This window comes from Rana temporaria, chromosome 11, assembly GCF_905171775.1.
Source record: "Rana temporaria chromosome 11, aRanTem1.1, whole genome shotgun sequence".
Taxonomy (NCBI): domain Eukaryota; kingdom Metazoa; phylum Chordata; class Amphibia; order Anura; family Ranidae; genus Rana; species Rana temporaria.
Genome location: NC_053499.1, coordinates 127,759,947 through 127,787,672, shown reverse-complemented (window position 1 = coordinate 127,787,672; position 27,726 = coordinate 127,759,947). Strand labels below are relative to the sequence as shown.

Genomic DNA, 27,726 nt, shown 5'->3' with positions numbered 1-27,726 from the left:
CTTCAGATGAGCAACTGCTCAAATCTCCTATTTGGGTTTTGGAATCATTTGGATGCCAATGGAATGGAAAGCATGGCATTGCTTTGATTACTCTAGTGTTGCTTCTGTGGCATTTTTTGTGAAAACTCCACCTTTATATTACAAACAACTAATTCATACTCATAAATGGATCCTTCGCAAATTTTTCTCCATCGATGTTATACTATGTAATTAAGCTATTGCCATCCTCCTAGCCCTAAATTTAGGGAGGAATATCTGTACATTGTGTATTAATTCCTTTTGTCTCTACTTCGACTCTGTACTTTTTTTTTATTGCAAAAACTCAATATATTTCAGTAAAAGAAATAACTCCTCTAAGAAATCTTTACATGTAAAGTTATAACTTACCGCATAGGCATAACCCAGCAACCTTTGCAGCAAAGAAAATGATTAGGGACCTATTTAAAATGGAGAGCAAATACCACGATTTGCAGGACGCTGCAATTAATATTCCACACTGCGCCTGAATGTTACATTACATTTATGAAATGCCAATACTATTGCTTTATAAATTAGCTCCTTGGCCCAATTTACAAACTGATAAATGTGTATTTTTAGAACTATTTTTTTTAGATTAATAATTTTTGAGTGTTTTTCATGTTTTTTTACATAGTTTGCCACATTTATAAGGTAAAGTAATTGTGATGTTGGTGTATTTAAGTTGGTAAAAAACAGAGCTATTTCTCTAACTAAATAGTAGAGTACAACAAGGTTGGAGGCTGGTTTGTCTGTAAAGGTTCTCATTTGTCATGTTATGGTATAGCTAGTCGTAATTAAACTGGCTGTACAAAGATGGATCAAACTTGGTCGGTTCAGCAGGGACTGGCCGAATTTAAACCTATGTATACGGGCACGGGGGTTGTACAGAAGTCAATCTACAGATCTACTTCTGTACAACCGCTGTGCTGGATTTTCCCTGCTCAATCAGCTGATCAGTGTATTCTGACGACGGGGAAGTCTCCCCATTGTTTTAATAAAATAGCTCATCTACTTTGAATGTGTACATGGACGAATCAGGTCCGTTTTTTTCCTTCACCCTGCTGGTTGAAGGAAAAAAAACGGAGTCATGCGTGGGCTGCCTTAGCCAAATTCATCTTGACTTGTACTGTAATGTTTAATAGCTTCTCCAAGCCATGTCTTCAGTTTCAATGAATGTCAGAAGAATACCCCAGCATTTATAGCCACTACATCTGTCTTTCACATATAATGTAGTTTTAAAATTTCTTGGTGATTTGAGAGCAGTACATATCTTTAGTCATGTAAATCAAAGAAGTAACATTTATGCAGACTTCTTGACACTAAGCGGTGGATTTACTATAGGCAAATAGACTGTGCAAATGCAATTGCACTTATTTTCCCCAAAGCTCATTAAATATGGAAAAGCTTTGCTTTCTAAAGAACATCCAATCAGCGCACATGATTGGATGATAGAAATCAGCACATGTACTATGCTCTGATGAAAATGAGTGTACCTGCACTATCAAAGTACACAATCTATTTGCCTTTAGCAAATCCACCCATATGGATGTGTTTATTTAACTCGAACAGGGTGGTTTCACATCTTTCACACCTCTCATCCTATTCTTGGACAGTCAACATCTACACATTCCATGGTGATTGGATTAAGAAGTCTGTTTCCAGTATCGATATCAATTTTGGGCTATCTTCCTGACAGACATTGGAACTGTAGAAGCTACATAACGTTTTCAACATTGCAAAACAAGTCCAGTTGAATGTGCTTACCTACTACTAGCTTGGAGGCTGGCAGTGGAAAAGAACATTTGCAAACCAGATGCTCCAAGGACTGTTGTAACACTATAAAATTTATAATTTTTAAATGTTTAAAATATATATGTATTTTTTTATTGTTCTTCAGTCACTGAAATTTTGTGTTAACTGTTCTCATAATATTACAGGCTATAATTGGTTAATAAAAGCTATAAAACTCTTCCTTCAAAAACAGTGTGCGTGCCATTTATTACAAATTTTACAGTTGTTTTCTTACATTTGTAGAGACCTTGCGCAGGATTGGACAAATACAACAACAATGAGTTACTTCCCTCCATTTTCTCTGGGTGAGAGTCTGTGAAACACATTAACATGGTGTATTTTGCTTTAAATGTAAATGCATTTCTCAGTGATTAGAGATTACGGAAAGCCGTTTTACATATCCTGTTCCTCCAACACTGTTACTGGGACCATAGTGAAGGGAAATTTTTGGTTGTCGCTGCAAGTATGATGTCACATGCCTGATGAAAGTGGTCCTGCAAGGCTCCGAGACTTTGCTTTTGTAACTATGATGTGATTGCTGAATAAAGCTTTAGACCTGTTCTGGAGATCCTTGGTGTGCTGGTGCCATACTTCTCGAAAAGAAACTGATAAACATTGCCATTTAGGGTCATTACTTTGAAGGGTTTAGCTTCACTATGTTGTTTAATTGAACATTTATATATATACTGTTTGAATTAATTTTTGGTTTAAAGTCCTTACATAGCTGATATTTCATTCCTGTTGGCTGAATCACCCACTGACTTCTTATTCTTCAGGGACCTTAAAGAGGAGCCCCACCCAAAAGGGGAATTTCTGCTTTGAGGCCCCCCCCAAATAGCACTTTTTTGAGGGGGGTTCCTGATTTTGACAAGTACCTGCTCCCACTTCTGCTCACCTAGGCAATCTGACTGGAAGTTCTCCTTTCCCCCTCCCTCCCTGCAATCATCTGGGACACGTCACAGATCCTGGAAAACTGCAGGACCGGTCACAATACGCAGTGCGGCTTGAGCATGCACAGTGAGCACCAGGCTGGGAAGCCACAAGCTGTCACAGCCGGGTGCCCACAGTTAAAATGCCATTGGCACTGGAGAGAGAAGACAGAGGCAAGGGACGGCTCAGGTAAGCACATTACTGGATCCTGGGACAGGTGAGTGTGTGTTTATTAAAAGTTAGCAGCTACAGTTTTTACTGCTGACTTTTAATAAACACAAAAATGACTGGAGCTGATGGTTTAGCATTTTATTGTCAGAGTTCTGGTCTTCATGCTGCAACAAGAATTGCATCCCTATCTAGGGTGCATGAAGAAGAGCTTCACATCTTGTAAAGTAATGTACAATAAGGCATTCACACCTGAACGCGGCGTATTGTACCGCGATTTGCCACGACAAATTGCGGCGTTTTGTCCCGCGATTTGCCACGACAAAACGCATAGTTTTTTAGCCTAAAATACGCCAGAAGGGTGATTTAACATTATCGGCTATGCTGAACGCTGAAGCTGCCTGAAAAAAAGATTCCGGGACTTGTTTTGAGCTTCAGGCGTACAGCGTTTTGGCGTTTGGCGTGGAGATGTGAACCATCTCCATAGCCGACAATGTTAAATCACCCCTCCAGCGTATTTCAGGCTGCAATAGCGTCGGGCGTAAAAACACCTAGGTGTGAATGGAGCCTAAAGGAGATAGGCAATTTCCTAAAAAATCGGAAATTCTCTCAAAATGGCTGCAGAAGTTGGGTGCAGTTCTTTTGTGGAAGCCAGTTGCTTATTTAACCTAGCTGGTATCCAACCAAGACTGTACTATTAATTATTAGTTGAAAGGTTGAAAGGTCCTTTAACTTTTATTTAATATATTTAAATTCTGTGTTTATTTTTAGGCCAAGCCTCTCATTTGGATACAGAAGATTTAGAAGCTGAGATGACACAGTGGTAATGTTAACAGGGGAAATGCTGGGTACTTCAGGCATAGCATACTTGTAACATGGCATTTGGTATCTTGAATAGTTTCACTACAAATAAGGAAGAGAAAATTAATACTGACTTTGTAAACTACTGTAAAAGACAGCATTGGCTTTCATCGGGTTTTTAAAGTAGATGTAAACCGTAACTAAATAATATTTCTTTTGCTAAAGTACTCGATTATATAAAAACTACATTTCTTTATTGCCATTGAAAGACACAGGAATGTAGTAATTCTTAGATGATTGGGTTATACTGACACCTTCAGGAGATTTAGACACTGGCAAAAAGAAGCATTTAAACCAATCCCTGTCAAAGTTTTTTGGTAGTGTCATAGGAGGTTGGACACCTTTTTTGGGACAGTTGTGCTGAGAAAGGCTCCAACTATAATTTTGCCTTTTTACATTTTGTTTCCTCATTTATGATGCTCTGCTAATATTTACTTATCAGTAACTTCATTCATGATTTTGTAAAATGCTGCTTGAGCTTATCTCTACACAGTAGGTTTCCAGATCAGCTTAACTTCAGCAACAGTTTTAAAGACTAGACTGAAGATAACAGGGTTAGCCTGGAAGGCAACTTCCGTGCAATGGTCGATTTCCTGATTCCTATGGCTCTGCATTGTGATACTTTCCAGGCCTCTATGTACTGTTAGCCACAGAGCACTCTCCAGATTTAGAGCCATTGTACAGTCTCTGGTGTGACCCAGTCTCTGAGTGCTCAAGTGCACTGAGTAAAGTTGGTCGGGCTGAAACAGTTAGGGTTACCTCACAATAGGTACCATTGGGCATCATTGTAAAATTCTTGCCACTGCCATCTTACCATGGAAGCTGAGCACTGATATGATCCGCAAGGTAGAGTGTTATTTATGGACTTCCCTCTCCCTAAACTCAAGGGTTAAGGGTGTTCCACGTAAGCCTCTGGCTGTTAACTGGTCAACCATCTTGTTCAGACATACTGTACCTTATTTATCCAACCTTAATTTCCCTGAAGTCAAGGCCTAAAGTGGTTCTAAAGGCTGAAGATTTGTTACCTTCCTACATTCTATGCAGGAAGGTAACAAACATTCAGTCTGCAGCTTCCCCCTCAGCCCCCCCAATACTTACCTGAACCCGATCTCGATCCAGTGATTTGCACAAGAGTTCTTTGGCTCCCGCTGCTGTCAATCACAAGGAGCAGGGGCTGAACGCACTCTCTGTGTTTTATGGACACAGAAATCAGGGCTCTGGAGCGATCACAAATGAGTGCCCCCATAGCAAGTGGCTTGCTATAGGGGCACTCAGCAGGGTGAAGGGGCCCAGATCGCTGGCAGGGGACCCGAGAAGAGGAGGATTGGAGCTGCTCTGTGCAAAACCATTGCACAGAGCAGGTAAGTATGACATGTTTGTTATTTAATGGGGAAAAAATTGCCTTTACAAACAATTTAAGAATGTTTCACGTTAACTTTTGGTTGTTACTTATCCTTCTAGTCGTTTGACTTGAACATACCTTGTATGTGCAATTTCTCTTTCCCTACAGTCCACGATTAGTGTCACATACCTGGTAGAGGCTGAGCTGACTAAGGGGGTATCCTTACACCTCCTGCCCAACAGCCCCTGAAGTTGGTGAAAGGGTGTAGCAGGTCAGGGAGTGACAAGGGTGCCTGCTGTAGGTCCTTGCATGATGGGTGGTCCAACGACAGTCTGGATGCTGCAGATGTTAGTGCAGAATTGTGGCGCACAGAAACTTCCAGTAAAGTTCACATGACCAAAAAATGCCAAGGCTCCTAGGCTTACTTTGCCTTGCCGTTACCTGCTAAACCTGGCCCACTCCTGGCCTCAACAATGTCCAGGCCACTGTCTCCCAGACTTCAGGACTTCCTGACGTGTCACCTCAGGTCTACTAGCCTCCCAGTCCGTCAGGCACGAAGTCCCCCCACACCAGGGATGTAGTCTCACACAGACAGCCTCTCACTATTACAATATATATATATATATATATATATATATATATATATATATATATATATATTATCTCACAAAAGTGAGTACACCCCTCACATTTTTGTAAATATTTTATAATATGTTTTCATGTGACAACACAGAAGAAATTACACTTTGCTACAATGTAAAATATTGAGTATACAGCTTAAATAACAGTGTAAATTTGCTGTCCCCTCAAAATCACTCAACACACACTGCACAGCCATTAATGTCTAAACAAAAGCGAGTACACCCTTAAGGGAAAATGTCCAAATTGGGCCTCAGCGGACCAGTTTCAGCGGACATGTTCGGTCGTGTGTACGGGGCCTTAGAATTTGGTATTAAATTAAACCAAGCATAGAATCAATCAAGCCATGGTTCATGCCAAAATAGAGGTTATAGCTCAAGACAAAATAAGTTACTTTAAGGCCCCGTACAGACGAGCGGACAGTCCGATGAAAACGGTCCGCCGGACCGTTTTCATCGGACATGTCCGCTCGGAGATTTCGGTCTGATGGCTTGTACACACCGTCAGACCGAAATCCCCGCGGACAGACAGCGCGGTGACGTGGCGGTGACATTGACGCCGCCACGTCACCAAACCAGGAAGTAAAATACTTCCACGCATGCGTCGAATCCATTCGACGCATGCGGGAGATATCTGTCCGCTGGTTAGGTGTACTAACCAGCGGACATGTCCGCCAGACAGCTTTCCAGCGGACATGTTTCTTAGCATGCTAAGAAACATTTGTCCGCCAGATATCTGTCCGCTAGCCTGTACACACGATCGGATCTGTCCGCTGACACTGGTCCGCGGACCAGTTTCAGCGGACAGATCCGGTCGTGTGTACGAGGCCTAAGAGTATATGGCTCCCTTGGGTGACTCACTATTTACCATCAAACTTTGATGAAGCCCCGTTGATACCTTGATAATTATACTCACATACATATGTACTCTCTTCTGTAGCCATATGGTTATTAACACACTCAGCCCCGGGGATTCTTAATATCACTTCTACTTTTTATTTTACTCTCTTTTCTCTTCCTTCTACCTTTCTTTTCATCATACCTTTCGCTATCTTTTTTTTCCCTTTAGGTTTAAATAGCAATACTTTTGTAAAGTATACTCTACTTCATTTCATAAAATCATAGACATAAGCTCCTAGGAGCTTTATAACAGTGATAATCCCTTATCACTCTTTACTGATGCATATTTTAGTTTAGTTGTAACTTTTTACTCATCTGAGGGTTTATTATATCTTTATTATCCATTTTAGATTCCAGCCTCTATTGAACAAAACTATAAAATATTATCTACACTGCTAATCCTAAAACAGACTATGCAAAATTGGCTAATTTCAGTTAAATTGTGGAGCATTAGTTGTTTAGTATACCTTGACATGTTACATTACTTTCTAGCACTGATTTTGTGCCTATCTTTGTGATTTGTAAAGGTGTGTGTACTTTGCGCCTTGTGAATTGTGCAAATAACAATTAAATAAGAATAAATAAAATTACAGCTGCTATCCCTACTAAAGTGAATGTGCTTTAGATCAAGTGAAAAATAGGTAAAGGGAGCGCTCAAATGAATGAATCTACAAATTTAGAAACTACAAACAATAATGTGCCACATGATTCATGATAGGAAACCAATATAAATATCATATCATATTTCATATAAGATATTAAACTTAATTCGAAAAAAAAAAAGATATAACTGAAAAAAAATGGTAATTGATATTCAACAGTTCATCAATGGTGATAAAGAAAATAATAATAAGTCCTAAACAGGTGTGACTCTTCTTGTGAAGTATGATGAATCTTCTCAAAGGAATTCAAAAGATAAACCTTCACTAACTGAACAACTGGTCCCCCAAAGTGCTCAAGTATAAAACCTGCTTACCAGATGAAATTGACCACTTTAACTAAAAAAAAATTTGGCATTTAAAATTTTTACTTTTTATAATAAATGGGATTGCACTATTTTCGATTCCTCTGTTGTTTTCTGCATATATCCCACTTATTGATCTCCGGCGGCAGGAAGTTATCTTTTCTGTTCACAATCCATCATTGTCAGCAGGCAGTGTCTTGCACACAAGCGCATCAGACCTACTTTTTAGTTAAAGTGGTCAATTTCATCTGGTAAGCAGGATTTATACTTGAGCACTTTGGGTGACCAATTTTTCAGTTGGTGAAGGTTTATCTTTTGAATTTATTTTGAGAAGATTTATCATACTTCACAAGAAGAGTCACACCTGTTTAGGACTTTTTATTATTTTCTTTAGTCACCATTGATGAACTGTTGAATATCAATTACCATTTTTTTTCAGTTATATTTTTTTTCAAATTAAGTTTAATATCTTATATGAAATATGATATGGTTTCCTATCACGGATCATGTGGCACATTATTGTTTGTAATTTCTAAATTTGTAGATTCATTCACTTAAGCGCAACCTTTACTTATCTTTGTGATTTGTTAAACTTTAATAAACAAATTTGACAAGGAAATTACCTTCTCTGATTTTGGCTCTACTGTTTTGGCACATTTGTAAACAGCAGCTGGACACCTACCGTCATTATTAAAAAAATAAATTGTTCTCATATAGATTTTTATTTTTATGGCAAGGCTTCAACATTTTAACAAGTCATCGTTGTAAGTAGTCTGCATTTGAAGCGATCTCCAGATGGAGGACTTTTTATTACCACACAGAAGAATTTTTACTTCTAAAAATTATTTTTAAACGCAATAGTTATTTACGTTTTGACCAATGGAAAGTTGCAGTTAGCACTTTTATATTTAAATGTTTGCCAAATCTGACAAGTACTACCCCGTCTGTGTTTATTTTTAGCGAATGGTCCTTGTCTGTGGCCAAATATGTCACACTCTTCGGTCTGTATAATAACTTCCAATATTCCAAGGTCAACATTATGTTTTCCTGACATAGTTCAAATACAGCAAGCTTAATTTAGGCATGGAAAATACGAAATCATAGTATGGTATGTGTATCTTCTGTCAAACTATTTTATTTTCTGTTTTTAAAAATAAACTACCATCCAGAATTACCAGGTTTTATTTTATTTTGAAGCTCACTTTATATTTATTGAAATACAGGATGAGCAATTTTAAACTAATATTTTAGTTGTGAGCAGATTTTAGTGGGTTGGGCTTGTCCCAGTTTTTCAGAGACTCTACTGCCGCGTACACACCGTGGGGGGGGGGGGGGGGTGATGAGTGTAAGTGCTTGGGTGTTATTTCAATAATAAAAAAAAAAGCCCAGGAAATATGATCAGTGGGTTATGCAGCGGGTGTTTCTGGAAGCAATTCTGGGGTGGTTTACACACATTCCTGCCTGCTACAGAGCGGTAGCCCGTTCATATGAGGTGCAGGGACGCCGCCCCCTCCCTCCCCCCAATCCATGCACCCGACCCCTACAAGCAGGGCGCCGGACACATGGATTCCTATGTTTTTTTTTTCCAGAAGCACATGATTATGGCCGGAAGCTCTAATTGGCTTTAAAAAAGGATCAGCTCGGGGCACAGAGCACTGTGCCCTGAGCCCACCCAGTTGTGTGACAATAGCTACTTAATATTCGCTGTTGTCTTCCTGATTCTCCTCTCGGCCAATCCTGGCTCAGTAAGCGGGTCCTGGTCAAGAGAAAAAGCAATCCTATTGGCCGCCGAGGAGGGAGGAGATGCAAGGGAATCCACCATGAATGAGGAGACGCAGGGTGAAGCCAGGAGGAAGCCCACGTCCTAGATGGGGTAAATGCGGCAGGGCTGTCGACCGGCCGATCAGGGGGGGGGGGGGACTTGGCATCAGATGGATTGCCGCCGGCCCCCCAAAAATATGGCACCAGCCATCACTGCTGCTACAGATAGTGTGTGTAACACCTCCTGCAGCTGTCAATGTAAGCTTTAAATTAGTAGTAGCGAAAAGGTTAAGTTTAGTTCTGCTTTAAATCTTTATTAAATATACAAATGTTGCTTTCTGTAGTGTTCTTATTTAGATTTTGCCTACTAGCGCATGCACAGTGTATGCATCTTTTAAGACATGCTTCTGGTAACAGCCATAGCAGTTGCCAGTGTGCTTATGTCAGTTTTTGACTGCTTTCAAGCGCTCAAATGGCTTCATCATAGCAGCCCACATGAACAGCAGCATAGCAACTGCAGATCTAAACAGACGCTAAGATAGCGCAGCCTTCAACTTACAGGGTGAGGGGTCGTAAAATGAACTGTTTTCAGAGATAAGCGAATACCGCTAAATCTTTTATTTTTGGACATCAAAGAACATATACAGGGATAGAAATGCAGATTTTTGTATTATTGCAGCAAAGTATAGTGGAGTTTATTTCTGCTTTAATAAATGTTTATGCAGTGAAACATATATGTAAGACGCATGATTAAATGGATTGTCATGCACAGTGTTAGCTATTTACTGGAAAGACCGCATCTTACCAACTTAAGAAGAAGCTCCTGCAAATGTTTTGAATTAATTTTTTCTGCAAAACTATAAATATTATGCTAAAATGTAGTGTAAAGTGAAAATATTCTCTAATATAATATAATTTCTGTTCTATTTCTGTTCTATTTAGGAGGGAAAAGTCAATGGCTGCTCATGAAGCCCAGGCTATATTCATGAGGAGGATACTGCAAGAAATTAAAGCTCTGAGGAAGCAGGTGAATGACAGTCATATTCTGCGCTACAGTAGCCCAATACATATTTTATATAAACCCAGTCTCCGGGTCCTTGTGAAAACGGAACCCTTAGGCCGCGTACACACGGTCGGACAAAACTGATGAGAATAGACCGAGGTTCAGTTTCGTCGGTCCAAACCGACGGTGTGTATAGCCCATCGTTCTGTTGTCCTTCGGTCCAAAATTTTAAAACATGCTTCAAAATCGAACCGATGGCCCTCTGCCCGATCGGTCCAAACCGATGGTTAGTACAGAAAGCATCGGTTCAAAACCCGTGCATGCTCAGAATCAAGTCGACGCATGCTTGGAAGCATTGAACTTTGTTTTATTCAGCACGTCGTGTGTTTGACGTCACCGCGTTCTGACCCGATCGGTTTTTGGAACGATGGTGTGTACGCACCATCAGACCATCAGGCCACTTCAGCGGTGAACCAATGGAAATGGCCCGTCGGACCATTCTCATCGGTTTGGAATGACCGTGTGTACGCGGCCTCAGACTTTATCTCTATGGCCGCTCACTCATATTCTTTAGGATGGCAATCAGATTGTTAAAGTGTAATTTTAGTGGGGGTTTTTTTCGTGTTTTTTTTTTTTTTTTTTTTTTATAGAAAAGTTAAATAATCAATGTACTCCAGGCTGTAGCAACTTTTCTTGCTTATTAGATAGCACAAGGGGTTACCATGTTTTTATTTAAGTGCTGCAAAAACAAATGCAAATTTAAAGTGATTGTAAAGTCTTGTTTAAAAAATAAAAATAACAAACATGTTATACTTACCTCCTCTGTGCAGTTGGTTTTGCACAGAACAGCCTGGATCCTCATCTTCTCGAGTGTCCTCTTCTGTGCTCCTGGCCCCTCCCTCCTGTTGTGTGACCCCACAGCCAGCAGCTTGCTATGGGGGCACCCGAGCCGAGTCACAGCTCCGTGTGTCCATTCAGACAAGGACCGCACCTTCTATCCCCTGATTGGCTTACTTACTTTGACAGCCGCGGGAGCCTCTGCTGTGTCTCAGCCAATCAGGAGGAGAGTCCCGGACGGCTAACACACCCGTGGACATTGCTGGAGAGAGATGGGGTTTAGGTAAGTAATTAGGGGGTGCTGGAGAGCCTGCTACACATAGAATGCATTAAGATAAAACAAACTTCTGCCTTTACAATTCCTTTAAAATGTATATAGTTGTGTGAACTAGTATTTGCCCCCTTCCTGATTTTTTTTTTTGCTTGCATATTTCTCACACTTAAATGATTCAGATCATGAAACAAATTTTAATATTACACAAAGTCAACCCGAGTAAATCCAAGTTGCAATTTTTTTATTATTATTTCATTTATTATTGCCCCTCCAATGCTGAATCATGAATGAACTTTGATTAACCACAATTTTTTGGAAAGATGGATTCAATTTCACTTGCCACACCCAGGTCTGATTACTGCCAGACCTGTTGAATCAATAAATCACCTAAATAGTAGCTGTCTGACAAAGTAAAGCACACTAACAGATCATAAAAAGCCACACATAATGCCACAATCTAAAAAAAAAATCAAGAACAGATTAGAAACAAAGTAATGTACATGTATCGGTCTAGGAAGGGTTTCAAAGCCATGTCTAAGGCTGCATTCACACCTGAGCGTTGGTCGTTCGGTCGTTTTTTTGGGCGTTTTTTTCTGGCGTTTTGTCGCGCGTATTTGCGCGTTTGCATACAGCGTCGTGCGACGTTTTTGTACTTCGGCGTTTTTTATTTTAGCCAATAGGAAAAATGATCATCTTTTCATCACTTGTTGCTATGTTGGTAGATTTTTTTAATCTTCTGCATGGGCGACAAGTTCTATTTATTAAAGCGACGAAACGCCCGTAGCAAACGCCTGTTGTCGCGCGATACGCTCAATTCGCGCGTTTCCCATTACTTTCTATGGAAAAAAAAAACGCTCAAATACGCCCAAACCGCACGATACGCGCGACAAAAAAAGGTCCGGGACTTGTTTGAGCTTCGAGCGACAGGCGTTCGGGCGTTCGGGCGTACAGTCACCATAGGGAATAATGTTAATTCTCCCCTCAGGCGTTTGTGAGCAGTGCGCTTCAGGCGTAAAAACGCCTAGGTGTGAATGGGGCCTTAGGCTTTGGAACTCCAGTGATCCACAGGAGAGCCATTGTCTACAAATTGAGATAACTTGGAACAGTGGTGAATCTTCCCAGGAGTGGCCGGCCTACAAAAATTACTCCAAGAGCATGACAATGACTCATCCAGGAGGTCATAAAACAACCCTCAACAACATCTAAAGAACTGCAAGCCTCACTTGCCTCAGGTAAGATCCATGTTCATGATTCAACAATAAGAAAGAGACTGGGCAAAAATGGCATCCATGGGAGAGTTCCAAGGCCAAAGCCCCTGCTGACCAAAAAGAATACAAAGGCTCATCTCACATTTACCAAAAAACATCTTGATTATCCCCAAGACTTTTAGGTAAATATTCTGTGGATTAATGAGACAAAAAAGTTAACATTTTGGAAGGTGTGCGTCCGTTTACATCTGGCATAAAACGAATACAGCATTTCGTAATAAGAACATCATGCCAACAGTCAGACATGGTGGTGGTAGCGTGATGGTTTGGGGCTGCTTTGCAGCTTCAGGACCTGGATGACTTACCATAATTGATAGAACCATGAATTCTGAGCTCTACCAGAAAATCCTAAATATCCAACCATCAGTTTGTGACCTCAAGCTTAAGTGTACTTGGGTTATGCAGAAGGACAATGATCTGAAACACAACAGCAAGTCCACCTCCAAATGGTTCAAACAAAGCAAAATGTAGGTTTTGGAGTGGCCTAATCAAATCCAATTGAGATGCTGTATTATGACCTTACACAGGCCCTTCATGCTTGAAAACCCTACAATGTGGCTGAATTAAAACAATTCTGCAAAGAAGAGTGGGCCAAAATTGCTCCACAACAATGTGAAAGACTCATTGCCAGTTATCACAAATGCTTGATTGCAGTTGTTGCCACCATAAGTGGCAAAATCAGTTATTAGGTTTAGGGGGCAATTACTTTTTCACATAAAGCCAAACAGGTTTGGCCAGCTTTTTTGCCTGAATAAATGAAACAATCATTTAAAAACTACATTTTGTATTTACTCAGGTTATCTTTGTGTAATAATAAAATTGTTTGCTGATCTGAGTCATTTAAGTGTGACAAATATGCAAAAAAATAGAAAATCAGAAAGGGGACAAATACATTTTCACACAACTGTACATAGGAACAGTAAAAAATCTATTACCTTATATTGGCGTATGGAGTCTTTAAATGCAACAGTTTAGAAACCGGATGAAAGATTTAGTGTACTAAAACACTTTTTAATAGCTATATATACATTTTTTGCAGGTATATACATTAGATCAAATTGAGGGACAAATAACGAGAATAGAGGTACTTTGTTCTAAAAGTTCTAATGCTGTGTACAGACGATCGAACATTCTTACAACAAAACCGTGGATTTTTTTTCCGACGGATGTTGGCTCAAATTTGTCCTGCATACACAACGGTCTCACAAATGTTGTCGAAAATTCCGATTGCCAGGAACGCGGTCACGTACAACACGTAAAACTACACCATAAAGGGGAAGTTCAATACCAAGTGTACTAACCTTTGGTCTCCTTCTGCTAATCTTGTGTTAGTAGAAGTTGGGTGAGAGACGATTCACGCTTTTCAGCCTCGTGCTTTTCAGTCCGTTACTGCTCTTCAGTTTGTGCTTAGGGTTCGTATCTGTTTTTTTTGACGAATGTGCTATCTCCATTGCGAACGTTAGTTTTACCAGAACGAGCGCTTCCGTCTCGTATTTGATTCAGAGCATGGGTGGAATTTGTGCGTTGGAATTGTCTACACACGCTCGGAATTTACGAGAACGGATTTTGTTGTCGGAAAATTTGAGAACCAGCTCTCAAATTTTTGTTGACGGAAATTACGACAGCAAATGTCCGATGGAGCCTACACACGGTCAGAATTTCCGGCAACAAGCTCCGAGTGTGTGTCTGCGGCACAACAGTTCCTCGAAAATCAAGGACAATTGGGTGCCATGGCTACATATCTGTTTGAAAACATCTAGTCCTTCTGTAATATCGAGCTAATGTTTGTACTATGCAGATGTAGGTCTTAATTGGGTCTTAATAACAGAAAAGGAAAATCTGAAACATGTTTAAATTGATGGAGCTTTTTAGCTTCCTTGTAGGCATTAAATTTCTCTTAACTTCAAGGCTTTATTTATTTGTAAAATGAAATAGTGCGTTTTCATTAGGTCTTCCTCGAAGTAGTGTAGCACATGGCCTTCAAGGGACCCACCACATATTTACTTGAATATATCAATCATAAGTGCTTATGTTTTTTTCTTTTTAAAGTAAACTTGAATGAACCGTGGTCATTATATTCTGTCATAGTATGGGTTTTTGTTCAGTGAATGCCATTAAAACAATGTCCTCTAGGGGCTAAATTATCATATTCGTTATAAATTACACCCTTTAAATAAAAGTGAAGTAAAATAAATTACAAACATCTTGAATAAAATTACTCTTTGCAATAGAAAGTATAATCATAATAATACCACCCCACGGCCTTTATTTGACAGACTATTCTGGAAAAGTTTAAGGGCACCTAAACAGGACTTATAGAGACATTTTCACAAATATGTATGCACATTTTATTTATAGCTGCAGGTCATTTCCTGTTCCATATTATCAAAACATTTACATTTACTGATTTCTTAGTCATGTATTACGGCAGTGGGCCCTGTCCTTAGGCTGGGTTCACACTATACTACACAATGGCAGTACAACTTTCATCCTACTTTGCTCTGCAACATCGGTCCTACATTGGTCCTACATCCATCCGACTTTCATGAACATGATACTACTTTGATCCGACTTTGTGATAGTCTGAATTGTTCTTTGACCAATCAAAACAATCCCTGAGTGAGATAAATTCCTTTTACTGCTGCTGTAATCACAATGTCGGATGTCAAAAGTTGGATGGTAAGGACAAGGCTCCTTCATTGATCCGCCTTCAATGATATTCAATGGGCTGAAGTAGGATCAATGTCGGACCAAAGTAGTACAGGGAGCATTTTAAAAGTCGGACCGACTTGTGTAGAACCAGTTAAGACGGCTCTCATAGGGAAACATTGATTTTCACACGTCATGCGACATGAGCTCCCAATGTCGGAGCGTTTGTCGGACCAGTGTGAACCCAGCCTCAGGGCCCACTAACAGGCCAGGTTTGCAAGATAACTGAAATACATCACAAGTGATATCATTTGCTGCTCAGTGGTTGCAGTTTTCTAGTCTGCATCTCCCCAAGGTAATACATCAAATCTGGCCTGTTAGTGGGCCCTGAGGACACTACAAGTGCAAAGTGCACTTGAAATTGCACTGAAAGTGCACTTGGAAGTTCAGTCACTGTAAATCTGAGGGGTATATCTGAAATGAGGGGAAGCTCTGCTGATTTTATCATCCAATCATGTGCAAGCTAAAATGCTGTTTTTTATTTTCCTTGCATGTCCCCTCGGATCTACAGCAACTGCAATTCCAAGTGCATTTCAAGTGCAAAGTGCACATTTCAAGTGCACTTTGCACTTGTAGTGCAAAGGGCATTTGCCTTTCGTAAATAACCCCCTTTGTGTCTTTAATGAAACGTCAGGAGTCTTTTAGACCCCTGATATCTTACCTGCCTTCCAGTAAAGCTAATGGAGCGCATATTGTGCTCTATTAGCTTCTTCCTTGGCCACACAGGTAGTGATGCTATACACAGATGTTCACTGGTCTTCATCCCCTCCACTCAGCGACACCCACAGGTGGAACAGCAGAGCCTGGGAAACATTGTGGGGGCTGTCACATGAGCGCTCAGTTCCAGGAGTCACAAAAGGGCTTTACAGCTGCCTGATTGCTTTCAGCAGATTTCCAACTGTGGGCTTGTGGGGTTTACACACATTTCCTGTTGATGTAGCAGCAGGGAGTGTGTGTAAAATCCCCTAGATGTGACTAACATATGACATATGGTGATGGCAGTAAAAGAGGCTAAAAATGGTATAGTGTAGCACTAAATCTAGTGCTTGAAAAGAGTAGGGCCCCTGCTGTTCAGACAAAAGCTGATAGCAAAGATTCACTAAAGTGCAAAAAAAACATATAGAAAATTAATCTAACAATGACACTCATGTCACTCAATGTGACTAATACGTGATAAATAATAACACATTTACATGAATCAAAGGTGCATGTGCATAATTACCGTATTTTTCGCACCATAAGGCCTCGTACACACGGACGGACTGTCCGCTGAAATCGGTCCGCCGGACCGTTTTCAGCGGACATGTCCGCTCGGAGATTTCTGTCTGATGGTTGTACACACCATCAGACAGAAATCCGCGCGTACACGATACGCGGTGACGTGGCCGCGCCGTCGCAGCGACGATTACGTGGCGACGTGCGCGGCCCTGGAAGGTCAAGGCTTCCACGCATGCGTCGAATCACTTTGACGCATGCGAGGGATGGCGGCCGATCGGACATGTACGGTAAGTCTGTACAGAGGACCGAACATGTCCGACGGACAGGCTTCCAGCGGACATGTTTCTTAGCATGCTAAGAAACATTTGTCCGCTGGAAAACGGTCGGCTGGACAAATGTCCACTGGAAACCTGTCCGGTCGGCCGTACACACGACCGAACATGTCTGCTGAAACTGGTCTGCGGACCAGTTTCAGCAGACATGTTTGGTCGTGTGTACGGGGCCTTATACGCACCTTACCATAAGACGCACCTAGGTTTTAGAGGAGGAATACAACAAGAAAAATTGTGGGGAGGTTACTATACATTACTGCTCGCTGATTGGTTGCTAGAGGTTACTACACATTGCCACTCACCATTCAGTTACTAGAGGTTACTGCACACTATTTGCCTGCAACTCAGTGTCCCCCTCTGCAAGCTGCTCAGTCCTGCTGCTGCTTTATCAATCCCAACTCCTGCTGCAGACAGAAGAAGGGTGAGGAAATAACAGGTTAATAAACAGGTTAATTTGGTTGTTCTGCAGGCTGGTCGGTAAAGAGGCTTGGTTTTCCCCTGGGCATTCCCCAGGTTTTGTTGTTATCTGTGTTAGCCTTCCTATGCCACTAACTGCGATTGCCAGCAATAGATGGGTGCAGTGGACACGTTTTTGTTTCACCTGTGGTGTTTATATTGGTCCAGCAGTGCACCAACACCTTTGCAGCCATTGTGCTATATGCTGGGTGTTTGGTGTGCTCCTGTACCTTTAAGGAGGGGTGGCTCCCCTTCAGTCCACCTGCCCCCATCTATCCATTAGAATGCATGTGCCTCCACTGTGGGGACGCTCATTGTTTAGTGTTAGGACCACAGATTACAGGGTGCCTTGGCGCGGCTCTGTGGCTCACGCATGCGTTTGCAAATGCGTGCGGACAAAACCCCTGTTTTTAACGCATACTGTTAGACAGGTTAATTTGGTTGTTCTGCAGGCTGGTCGGTAAGGAGGCTTGGTTTTTCCCTGGGCATTCCCCAGGTTTTGTTGTTATCTGAGGAAATAAAATGCTCTACTCAGCTCATGCTGCTGCCCAGAGAAGGAGTAGGGAACAGAGAGCCTGTTATGCCTGGAGAAGGAGGGGGACAGAGAGCGCGGTGTGCCTGAAGGAACAAGAGAGCCTGCTATGCCCAGAGAAGGAGTGGGGACAGAGAGTACGGTGTGCCTGGAGAAGGAGTAGAAACAGAGCGCGGTATGCCCGGAGAAGGAGGGGGGACACGCTAGCTGAGGAGCCAAACGGCCGGCCTGGTATTCGGCGGAGGGGGGGCTGGTCTATATTCACTCTATAAGACGCACAGGCATTTCCTCTGATTTTTTGAGGGGGGAAAAGTGCGTCTTATGGTGCGAAAAATGCAGTATATAGTCCATAAAGTGATTCCAGTGGATAAAGTGACTTTCCAAGGTGAGTAGTTGTAAACCAGTTTGTCTGTAGATATTCCACCACCAATAGAAAAAGAGGCTTACCAGACACGTTGAACCCAACTAGGCATACACCCAATGAGTCAACAGAGCTTTTGGTGTAGCACACCCAGGGGAGAGAAGTATGTCGGCATACACCGTTTCCAATGTGGACATATGAGGCGGCGATCCGTCACACTATTGTCGCCAATAGGTCTCAACCAAGGATGTAGTGACCAAAACTCAAAAGCCATTTAGACGAAAAATATATTTATTGTATAAGTAAAAATGGACACATTTGAGAAGGTGTTAAAAGCATGTAGATAAAATCAAATAATCGCAGTGGCTTCAGCAGAGCCCAATCCGACGCGTTTCATCCTAATAAGTCATCATCTGGGATGATGCCTTATTAGGATGGAACGCTTCTGAACGGACTCTGCTGAAGCCACTGTGATTATTTGATTTTATCGACGTGCTTTTAACCTCCCTGGCGGTATGATTCTTTCAGATTTTTGATGCTGAAAGCGGTACAATTATTTTGCATGGAAATTTGGCGTTTTATATTGTAGGCCTGTAATACTTAGGAAAAACTCACTTAAATCTGTCCAAACAAGAGTCCAGTAGACATCCCGGGTATGATAAAGTTTGAAACACAAAATCATAAATTATAATATAATAAATAACTATAAATAATTATAACAAATAATAATGTAATTATAATAGAAATTATTCAATAATGTAATCAAATCAAAAACACAGAAAGTTGTAGAAGTGTCGCTGTCATTACTTTAAGGCCTTGTACACACGATCAGTCCAAACTGATGAAAACGGACTGAGGTTCAGTTTCATCAGTCCAAACCTACCGTGTGTATGGCCCATCAGACTTTTGTCCTTCAGTCCAAAGTTTTAGAACTTGCTTTAAAATCGGTCTGATGGACTGATGACCGATCGGTCAAAACCGATGGTTAGTACGCAAAAGCATCAGTTCAAAACCCGCGCATGCTCAGAATCAAGTCGACGCATGCTTGGAAGCATTGAACTTTGTTTTTTTCAGCACGTCTTTGTGTTTTACGTCACCGCGTTGGACTCGATCGGATTTTGAACTGATGGTGTGTAGGCACATCAGACCATCAGACTTCAGCCTTCAGTCCGTTTTCATCAGATGGACTGATCGTGTGTACAGGGCCTCAGTGTTTCATGATGAATTTCCCCACAAATCACTATCGCTCAATTCTGCAAGTGATTCTAATTTATTATCGCTGTTTTTTAGCTGGTCTAAAACCACTTTTGACGTAAAATGACACTTTTTGGTTGCTATGGACAATCTCCAGTTTCCAGGCAGAAAGAACAGTTTTTAAAATATAATATAAAACTGCATGCAGGACACTTTTTGGATTTGGCACTGAACTCCGCCCCCCGTGTGTCGCGCCGGTCAGGAATGGAGCTTGGCACTCGGTAGTCCCCAGTGTGAATCGAGCAAGATGATGGCTTGCACACACAGCGGGGACACATCGCAGGATCCAGGGACAAGGTAAGTAGCTTCCCCTGTATCCTGCAATGCGATCCCAAGTCTGGCTCGGGGTTACCTCTTTTGGTATGAAAAATTCACCCTGAGCCGGACTCAGGAATACCGCCAGGGAGTTTAACACCTTCTCAAATGTGAGTGTTACTTATACAATAAATGTATTTTTTTGTCTAAGGCCCCGTACACACGACCAAACATGTATGCTGAAACTGGTCCGCGGGCCAGTTTCAGCATACATGTTCGGTCGTGTGTAGGCGCGAGCGGGCCGAATTCCAGCAAACATTTGCCCGCCGGGCCTTTTCCCAGCGGGCAAATATTCCTGGACGTGTTTTAAAACCATCCGCTGGAATCCTGCCCGCTCGGACATGTATGGTCGTCAGTACAGACCTACCGTATATGTCCGAGCGCCCGCCGTCCCTCGCATGCGTCGAATGACTTCGACGCATGCGTGGAAGCCTTTAAATGGCAGGCCCGCCCACGTCTCCGTGTCATCGCCGCGTCATAGTCGCGGCGACGACGCGGACACGCCCCGCGTATTGTTTACGCGCGGACTTCTGTACGATGGTTAGTACAACCATCGTACAGAAGCCCTCTGGCAGGCATGTACGGTGAAAACGGTCCGACGGACCGGTTTCATCGCGGTACTGCATCCTAAGATCCGGCAGTGTAAGTCCCTTACACATGTCGGATCTTCTGTTTATCTCTTGGAAACTGATTCTGTGGATCAGTTCCAAAGATAGAAAAAGGGATACGCAGGCGGAACAGCAGATCCGCCTGCGTATCTCTTTTGAGGATCTGGCCCTGTGGTCCTATCACACTATGTGGCCTATTCTCTCTCCTTTTATCAATGTACTATTTGGATGAATTGCCTTTTGAGTGTTGGTCACTACATCCTTGGTTGAGAAGCTGTCCCACTCTCCTTGTATGAATTTATATTAAAGTGGTTGTATACCCCATATTTTTTTTTTTAAACTGCAAGGCAAAGGCATAATGAGCTAGTAATTACTAGTAGATTGCTAGTAGATCGAAGCCCCCGCAGCGGTCCTCGGACACGTCCTCCGTCGCCGCCATGATACCCGGAGTGACTTCCGGGTATCGCCGCTCTGGCGCTGTGACTGGCCGGGGCGGCGATGACGTCACTCCTGCGCATGCGCGCAAAACGGCACGATCCCCGCGCATCAGTGTCCCCTTTTCTGCAAATATCTCCTTAACCATGTATGTTAAGGAGATATTGCAAGCACCTACAGGTGACCCTTAATGTAGGCTTACCTGTAGGTGCAATTATGCTATGAGGGTATACAGCCACTTTAACAACAGGAGGTGCTGTCTAATTAATATGTATTTAAACTAATTTGTAGTTTTAGTTTGCCAATTCTTAAATTTTTCATGGCAATAAGGGTAAAGCAAATAAGACAGTAGTACAAAAGCACACTGAAAGCTTTTCCCCTATTTTCCTTTGACTTGCCTTCAAAGAAGTTTTAGGATGTAAGGCTGTCCTATTTTCTACCTGAGTGAAATGCTGAAAGAAAAACAAAATTGAAGTTATACTTTAAAGCATTAAGAGGGACACTAACTAAACCAAGAAGTTTTAATAAGTAAGAAGTAACCGTCAAAAATACTAACATCTTACAACTACTGTTCCATGTTTTAGGTAAAATCACAGAAGTATGAAATTCTGAAGCTTACTGCTGATTTAGAAAATGAAAGACGGGAGAAAAAACTGCTGCGTGAGTAATGAAATCCTGAACTACCAGTAATCTGCCACATGTATAGACTGTTCTTACCTCCAATAGCCTGGCTTGACAGTACATATACTCCCCCCTCCACAAACAGTATGTAGCCGTGGAACAGCTCTAAAACAATACAAGATTCTTATTATTCAAACACATCTGCAGAAAATATCTCCAATATGGCAGCAGCCTAGAAGACCCAGAACTTTACTACATGACTTAGGCTGGGTTCACACTACGGTTTTCCCGTCCGTCAGCCGCATACGATTTATATGAAAAAACGTATGCGGCTGAAACGGACGGGAACGTATGGCACCGTACATATGTGCGTTTTCCATTAACATTAATGTTAAAGGAAAACGTATGCGGTTGCCATACTGTTTTAAAAACGACCGCAAAACCGTGGTTGAACACGGTTTTGCGTACGTTTAAAAAACGTTTTGCCAGCAAATCGTACGCACCCGGATGCATCCGAGTGCATACGATTTGCAATGCATTGTCTATCTCTACGTTTTCCCGTCCGGGCCCGTACGTTTTCAATACTGAAATCGTATGCGGCTGACGGACGGGAAAACCGTAGTGTGAACCCAGCCTGAAAGTGATTGTAAAGTCTCATTTTTTTCCCCTTCATAATAACAAACAACATTTCTGTTTTTTTTTTTTTCTATAATAATAACAAACATGTTATACTTTTTTTCCCTGTGTAGGGGTTTTGCACAGAGCAGCCTGGATCCTCCTCTTCTTGGGTCCCTCTTTGGTGGTCCTGGCCTCTTCTTCCTGTTGAGTGCCCCCACAGCAAACAGCTTGCTATGGGGGCACCAAAGGCTATTCACAGCTCCGTGTGTCGATTCAGACATGGAGCTGTGGCCTGGCCCCACCCTCTTATTCTCCTGATTGGCTGGCTGACTTTGATTGACAGCAATAATGAAGAAAAGGAATCTGGACAGCTGCACTCCAATAAAAGCTTCTATTGTAGCAGATAATCAAAAGTTCATGTGACAAGAGAAGCAGGATAAGATAACTGACGCCTTTCAAAACATCATCGTTGCTTAACCACTTAAGGACCGCCTCCTGCTCCGTGACCGCGCCCGCGGGATCCGCGGACCTGATCGCTGCTGGTGTCCCGCGATCGGTCACAGGAGCTGAAGAATGGGGAGAGGTGTGTGTAAACACACCTTCCCCGTTCTTCTGTGTGGCACTGACACTGATCGTCTGTTCCCTGATATAGGGAACGACGATCAGTGACGTCAGGCCTACAGCCACACCCCCCTACAGTAAGAATCACTCCCTTAGGGCACACTTAACCCCTTAGCGCCACCTAGTGGTTAACCCCTTCACTGCCATTGTCATTTTCACAGTAATCAGTGCATTTTTATAGCACCTTTCGCTGTCAAAATGACAATGGTCCCAAAAAAGTGTCCGATGTGTCCGCCATAATGTCGCCGTCATGAAAAAATCGCTGATCGCCGTCATTGCTAGTAAAAAAAAAATATATATTAATAAAAATGCCATAAAACTATCCCCTATTTTGTAAACGCTATAACTTTTGCGCAAACCAATCAATAAATGCTTATTGTGTTTTTTTTACCAAAAATAAGTAGAAGAATACGTATCGGCCTAAACTGAGGAAAAAAAACGTTTTTTATATATTTTTTGGGGATATTTATTATAGCAAAAAGTAAAAAATATATATATATTTTTTTCAAAATTGTCACTCTATTTTTGTTTATAGTGCAAAAAATAAAAACCGCAGAGGTGATCAAATACCACCAAAAGAAAGCAAAAAGGACGCCAATTTTGTTTGGGAGCCACGTCGCACGACCGCGCAATTGTCAGTTAAAGCGACAAAGTGCGGAATCGCAAAAAGGGCCCAGGTTCTTAACCTGCATAATGGTCCAGGTCTTAAGTGGTTAATCATAGCTTTGATTGACCGCAGCGGGAGCCAAATGCTCTTTAACCACTTACCCCCCGGACCATATTGCTGCTCAAAGACCAGAGTACTTTTTGCGATTCGGGACTCTGTCGCTTTAACAGACAATTGCGCGGTCGTGCGACATGGCTCCCAAACAAATAGAGCTTTCTTTTGGTGGTATTTGATCACCTCTGCGGTTTTTAGTTTTTGCGCTATAAACAAAAATAGAGCGACAATTTTGAAAAAAATGAATATTTTTTACATTTTGCTATAATAAATATCCCCCAAAAATATATAAAAAAACATATTTTTTCCTCAGTTTAGGCCGATACGTTTTCTTCTACATATTTTTCGTAAAAAAAAATCGCAATAAGCGTTTATTGATTGGTTTGCGCAAAAGTTATAGCGTTTACAAAATAAGGGGTAGTTTTATGTCATTTTTATTATATTTTTTTTACTAGTAATGGCGGCGATCAGCGATTTTTTTTTTCGGTACTGCGACATTATGGCGGACACTTCGGACACTTTTGACACATTTTTGGGACCATTGGCATTTTTATAGCGATCAGTGCTATAAAAATGCATTGGATTACTATAAAAATGCCACTGGCAGTGAAGGGGTTAACACTAGGGGGCGGGGAAGGGGTTAAGGATGCCTGGGTGTGTTCTTACTGTGGGGGGCGGGGTGGCCTCACTAGGGGAAACACTGATCTTCTGTTCATACAGTGTATGAACCGAAGATCAGCATTTCCCCTGCTGACAGGACCGGGAGCTGTGTGTTTACACACACAGCTCCCGGTCCCCGCTCTGTACCGAGCGATCGCGTGTGCCCGGCGGCGATCGCGCCCGCCAGGCACACGCACGGGAGTCGGGGGCGAGCGGGGGGCGCGCGCGCGCGCCCCTAGTGGCGGCTGGGAGAGAGGACGTCATATTACGTGCTCTCGCCCAGCAGAGCCACCTTGTGGATGTATTTCGACGGTGCGCGGTCGGCAAGTGGTTAAGCTGGACATAGATGGATAGAATTTGGAACAAAAATTCTCAGAACAATTAAATGTTATTTGAAAGATTTTGTTTGCTTTTAACATTTAATTTTGGAATGAATGGACTTTACCAAATGAAAACCACATTCACTGTTAGAAATTCACTTGTTAAATAAAAAATTCCATCCTTCCTTTTTTTCTGAGAAATCGATCTTCCAAATTCTGCCCACCTATGGCCAGCTTTACACTGACAATAACTGTACTGAGAATAGTGGTAGGATGGGGTTGGTAACATCAGAATTATTTTTTATATGTTTTTAAATATCAATGTTCAGATGTACACACAGAGTAGAGTATATTGTCTTGGTTTGACTATTGTACATCTACAGTTAATAGTTATACTTAAATGAGTTGTAAAAGCAGAAGGGTTTTTATCCTAATGCATTCTATGCATTAAAATAAAAAAACCTTGTGTGTGTAGCAGCCTCCCCAGCACCCCCCAGTTACCTACCTGAGCCCCATCTCTCTCCAGCGATGTCCACGATCCCCTCAGCCATCCAGCACACTCCTCCTGACTGGCTGAGACAGAGCAGCGGTGTAATTGGCTCCCGTGGCTGTCAAAGTCAGTCAGCCAATCACGGGAGAGAGGGGGCGGGGCCAGGTTGGTTCTCCGTGTCTGAATGGATACAGGGTGCCATGGCTCCCACTGCTGTCAATCAAAGTCTGTTAGCCAATCAAGAGAGAGAGGGGGTGAGGCCGAACTGGGCTCCATGTCTGAATGGACACACGGAGCTACAGCATGGCTCGAGTGCCTCATAGCTACAGTACAGTACAGTAAACTCTTTGTCATGTTTAGGAAACCAGTTTGAGATGATTTGAGATTTGTGACATGGTGCATTATCCTGCTGGAAGGAGCCATCAGAAGATGGGTACACTGTAGTCATAAAGGAATGGACATGGTCACAAACAACTCAGGTAGGCCGTGGCATTTAAACAATGCTCAATTGGTACCAAGGGGCCCAAAGTGTGCCAAGAAAATATCCCCCACACCATTACACCATCACCCCCAGCCTGAACCATTGATACAAGGATGGATTGATCCATGCTTTCATGTTTACGTCAAATTCTGATCCTACCATCTGAATGTTGCAGCTGAAATCAAGCCTCATCAGACCAAGTAACATTTTTTCCAAATCTTCTATTGTCCAGTTTTGGTGAAATTGTAGCCTCAGTTTCCCGTTAGCTGACAGGAGTGGCCCTCGGTGCGCTCTTCTGCTGTTGTAGCCCAACATATTTAAGGTTCGATGTGTTGTGCGTTCAGAGATGGTATTCTGCATACCTTGATTGTAATTAGTGGTTATTTGAGTTATCGTTGCCTTTCTGTCATCTTGAACCAGTCTGACTATTTTCCGCTGACCTCTGACATCAACAAGGCATTTTCATCCACACGACTGCCACTCACTGGATATTTTGTTTTTCAGACGTGAAAATTCCAGTATATCAGCAGTTTTTGAAATACTCAGTCCAGCCCGTCTGGCACCAACAACCATGCCACGTTCACAGTCACTTAAATCCCCTTTCTTAACCATTCTGATGCTCGGTTTGAACTTGAGCAACTCGTCTTCACCATGTCTAGATGCCTAAATGCATTGAGTTGCTTCTATGTTATTGGCTGATTAGCAATTTGTGTTACCAAGCAATTGAACAAGTGTATCTAATAAAGTGGCCGGTAAATGTATGTGAAAACCCTAAAATCTCTTATCTGCTTTAACATGTTAGGCCCCATACACACGATAGAATTTATCCGCGAATACGGTCCAGCGGACCGTTTCCGCGGATAAATCCTCTCGAGGATTTCAGCAGATTTTAATGCGATGGAGTGTACTCACCATCGCATTGAAATCCGCGCCGAAATCCTCTGGCGATGACGTGTCGCGCCGTCGCCGCGATTATGACGCGGCGACGTGCGCGACGCTGTCATATAAGGAATTCCACGCATGCGTCGAATCATTACGACGCATGCGGGGGATCCCTTCGGACGGATGGATCCGGTGAGTCTGTACAGACCAGCGGATCCATCTGTTGGGATGGACTCCAGCAGATGGATATGTTCTGCATGTCAGAAAATATCCGATCTGCTGGAATCCATCCCAGGGGAGATATATCCGCGGAAAAAGATCCGCTGGAGTGTACACACCATAGGATCTATCCGCTGAAACCCATTTGCTGGGATTTATCTGCGGATTGATTCTATGGTGTGTACGGGGCCTTAGTGTAATTGTAAATGTAATTTTTAATGTTCCTAAATTTGCAGCTTTTTTTTAAATGATACTTGGCAATCCTGTCATGAAGGTCAGTTTTAGGCACTCTTTCATGGGGGGATGAAGCTCTTTTCCTGTCTCCCGGTTGTGCTTCTACATTGCCACCCTGTCACATGGGCTTCCTATGGAGACTACAAGTGGGTGTTTCAACAAACATTACACAGTTGTCATTATTAGTAATCCCACTCTGAGAAATGCCATGCCATTGCTGCAGTGCATGCATGTAGGTAGGAAGTGGCTGCAAAAAGGCTGCTGAATATCAGCAGCATTTTAATGTAACAGGTGATGAAACAAGTAAAACTGTACTGTCATTTATTTAAAAAAAAAATTGCAATTATTTATGATGCACAGTGCTCCAACAGACATAATACAGCTACTTATAGGGTGCAATAACACTGAAAGTAATGCCTCGTACACACGATCGCGATTCCCGAAGAGAAAAGTGCGATGTGAGCTTTTTGTCGCAAATTCTGACCGTGTGTATGCTCCATTGCACTTTTTCTGTGAGAATTCCTGCCAAGAAAAGATTGAGAGCAGGATCTCAATTTTCGTGAAAGGAAAAATTACTACCCGGAATCGCGATCGTCTGTATGCAATTACGACATGAAAAAACCTGTGCATGATCAGAATCAAGAGCAGAAGAGCCGAACTGCCTATTGAACATCATCGATCTCGGCTCGTCATACGTGTTGTACGTCGTCCAAGATCAGTGTGACCGTGTGTATGCAAGACAAATTTCAGCCGTTTTCCTGCTAAAAAAAAACTTGGTGTTCTTGACGGAAATCGCGATCGTGTGTACGAGGCATAAGATTGGATGACTGAAGCAACACAAAACGTAATTATTAAAATCATACTTATTCTTATATTTTTATGTA

General features: G+C 42.1%; 1 protein-coding gene across 1 annotated transcript in view; it reads left to right on the top strand.

Moving 5' to 3' along the window:
- The window catches only part of LOC120917656, a 333,509-nt gene that overhangs the window by 284,911 nt on the left and 20,872 nt on the right, over positions 1-27,726 (top strand). The window contains exons 8-11 of the mRNA XM_040329109.1: positions 2,053-2,114; positions 3,679-3,730; positions 10,316-10,400; positions 21,560-21,635. Coding sequence (XP_040185043.1) covers positions 2,053-2,114; positions 3,679-3,730; positions 10,316-10,400; positions 21,560-21,635 — 275 coding nt within the window. The remainder of the gene's footprint in view (positions 1-2,052; positions 2,115-3,678; positions 3,731-10,315; positions 10,401-21,559; positions 21,636-27,726) is intronic.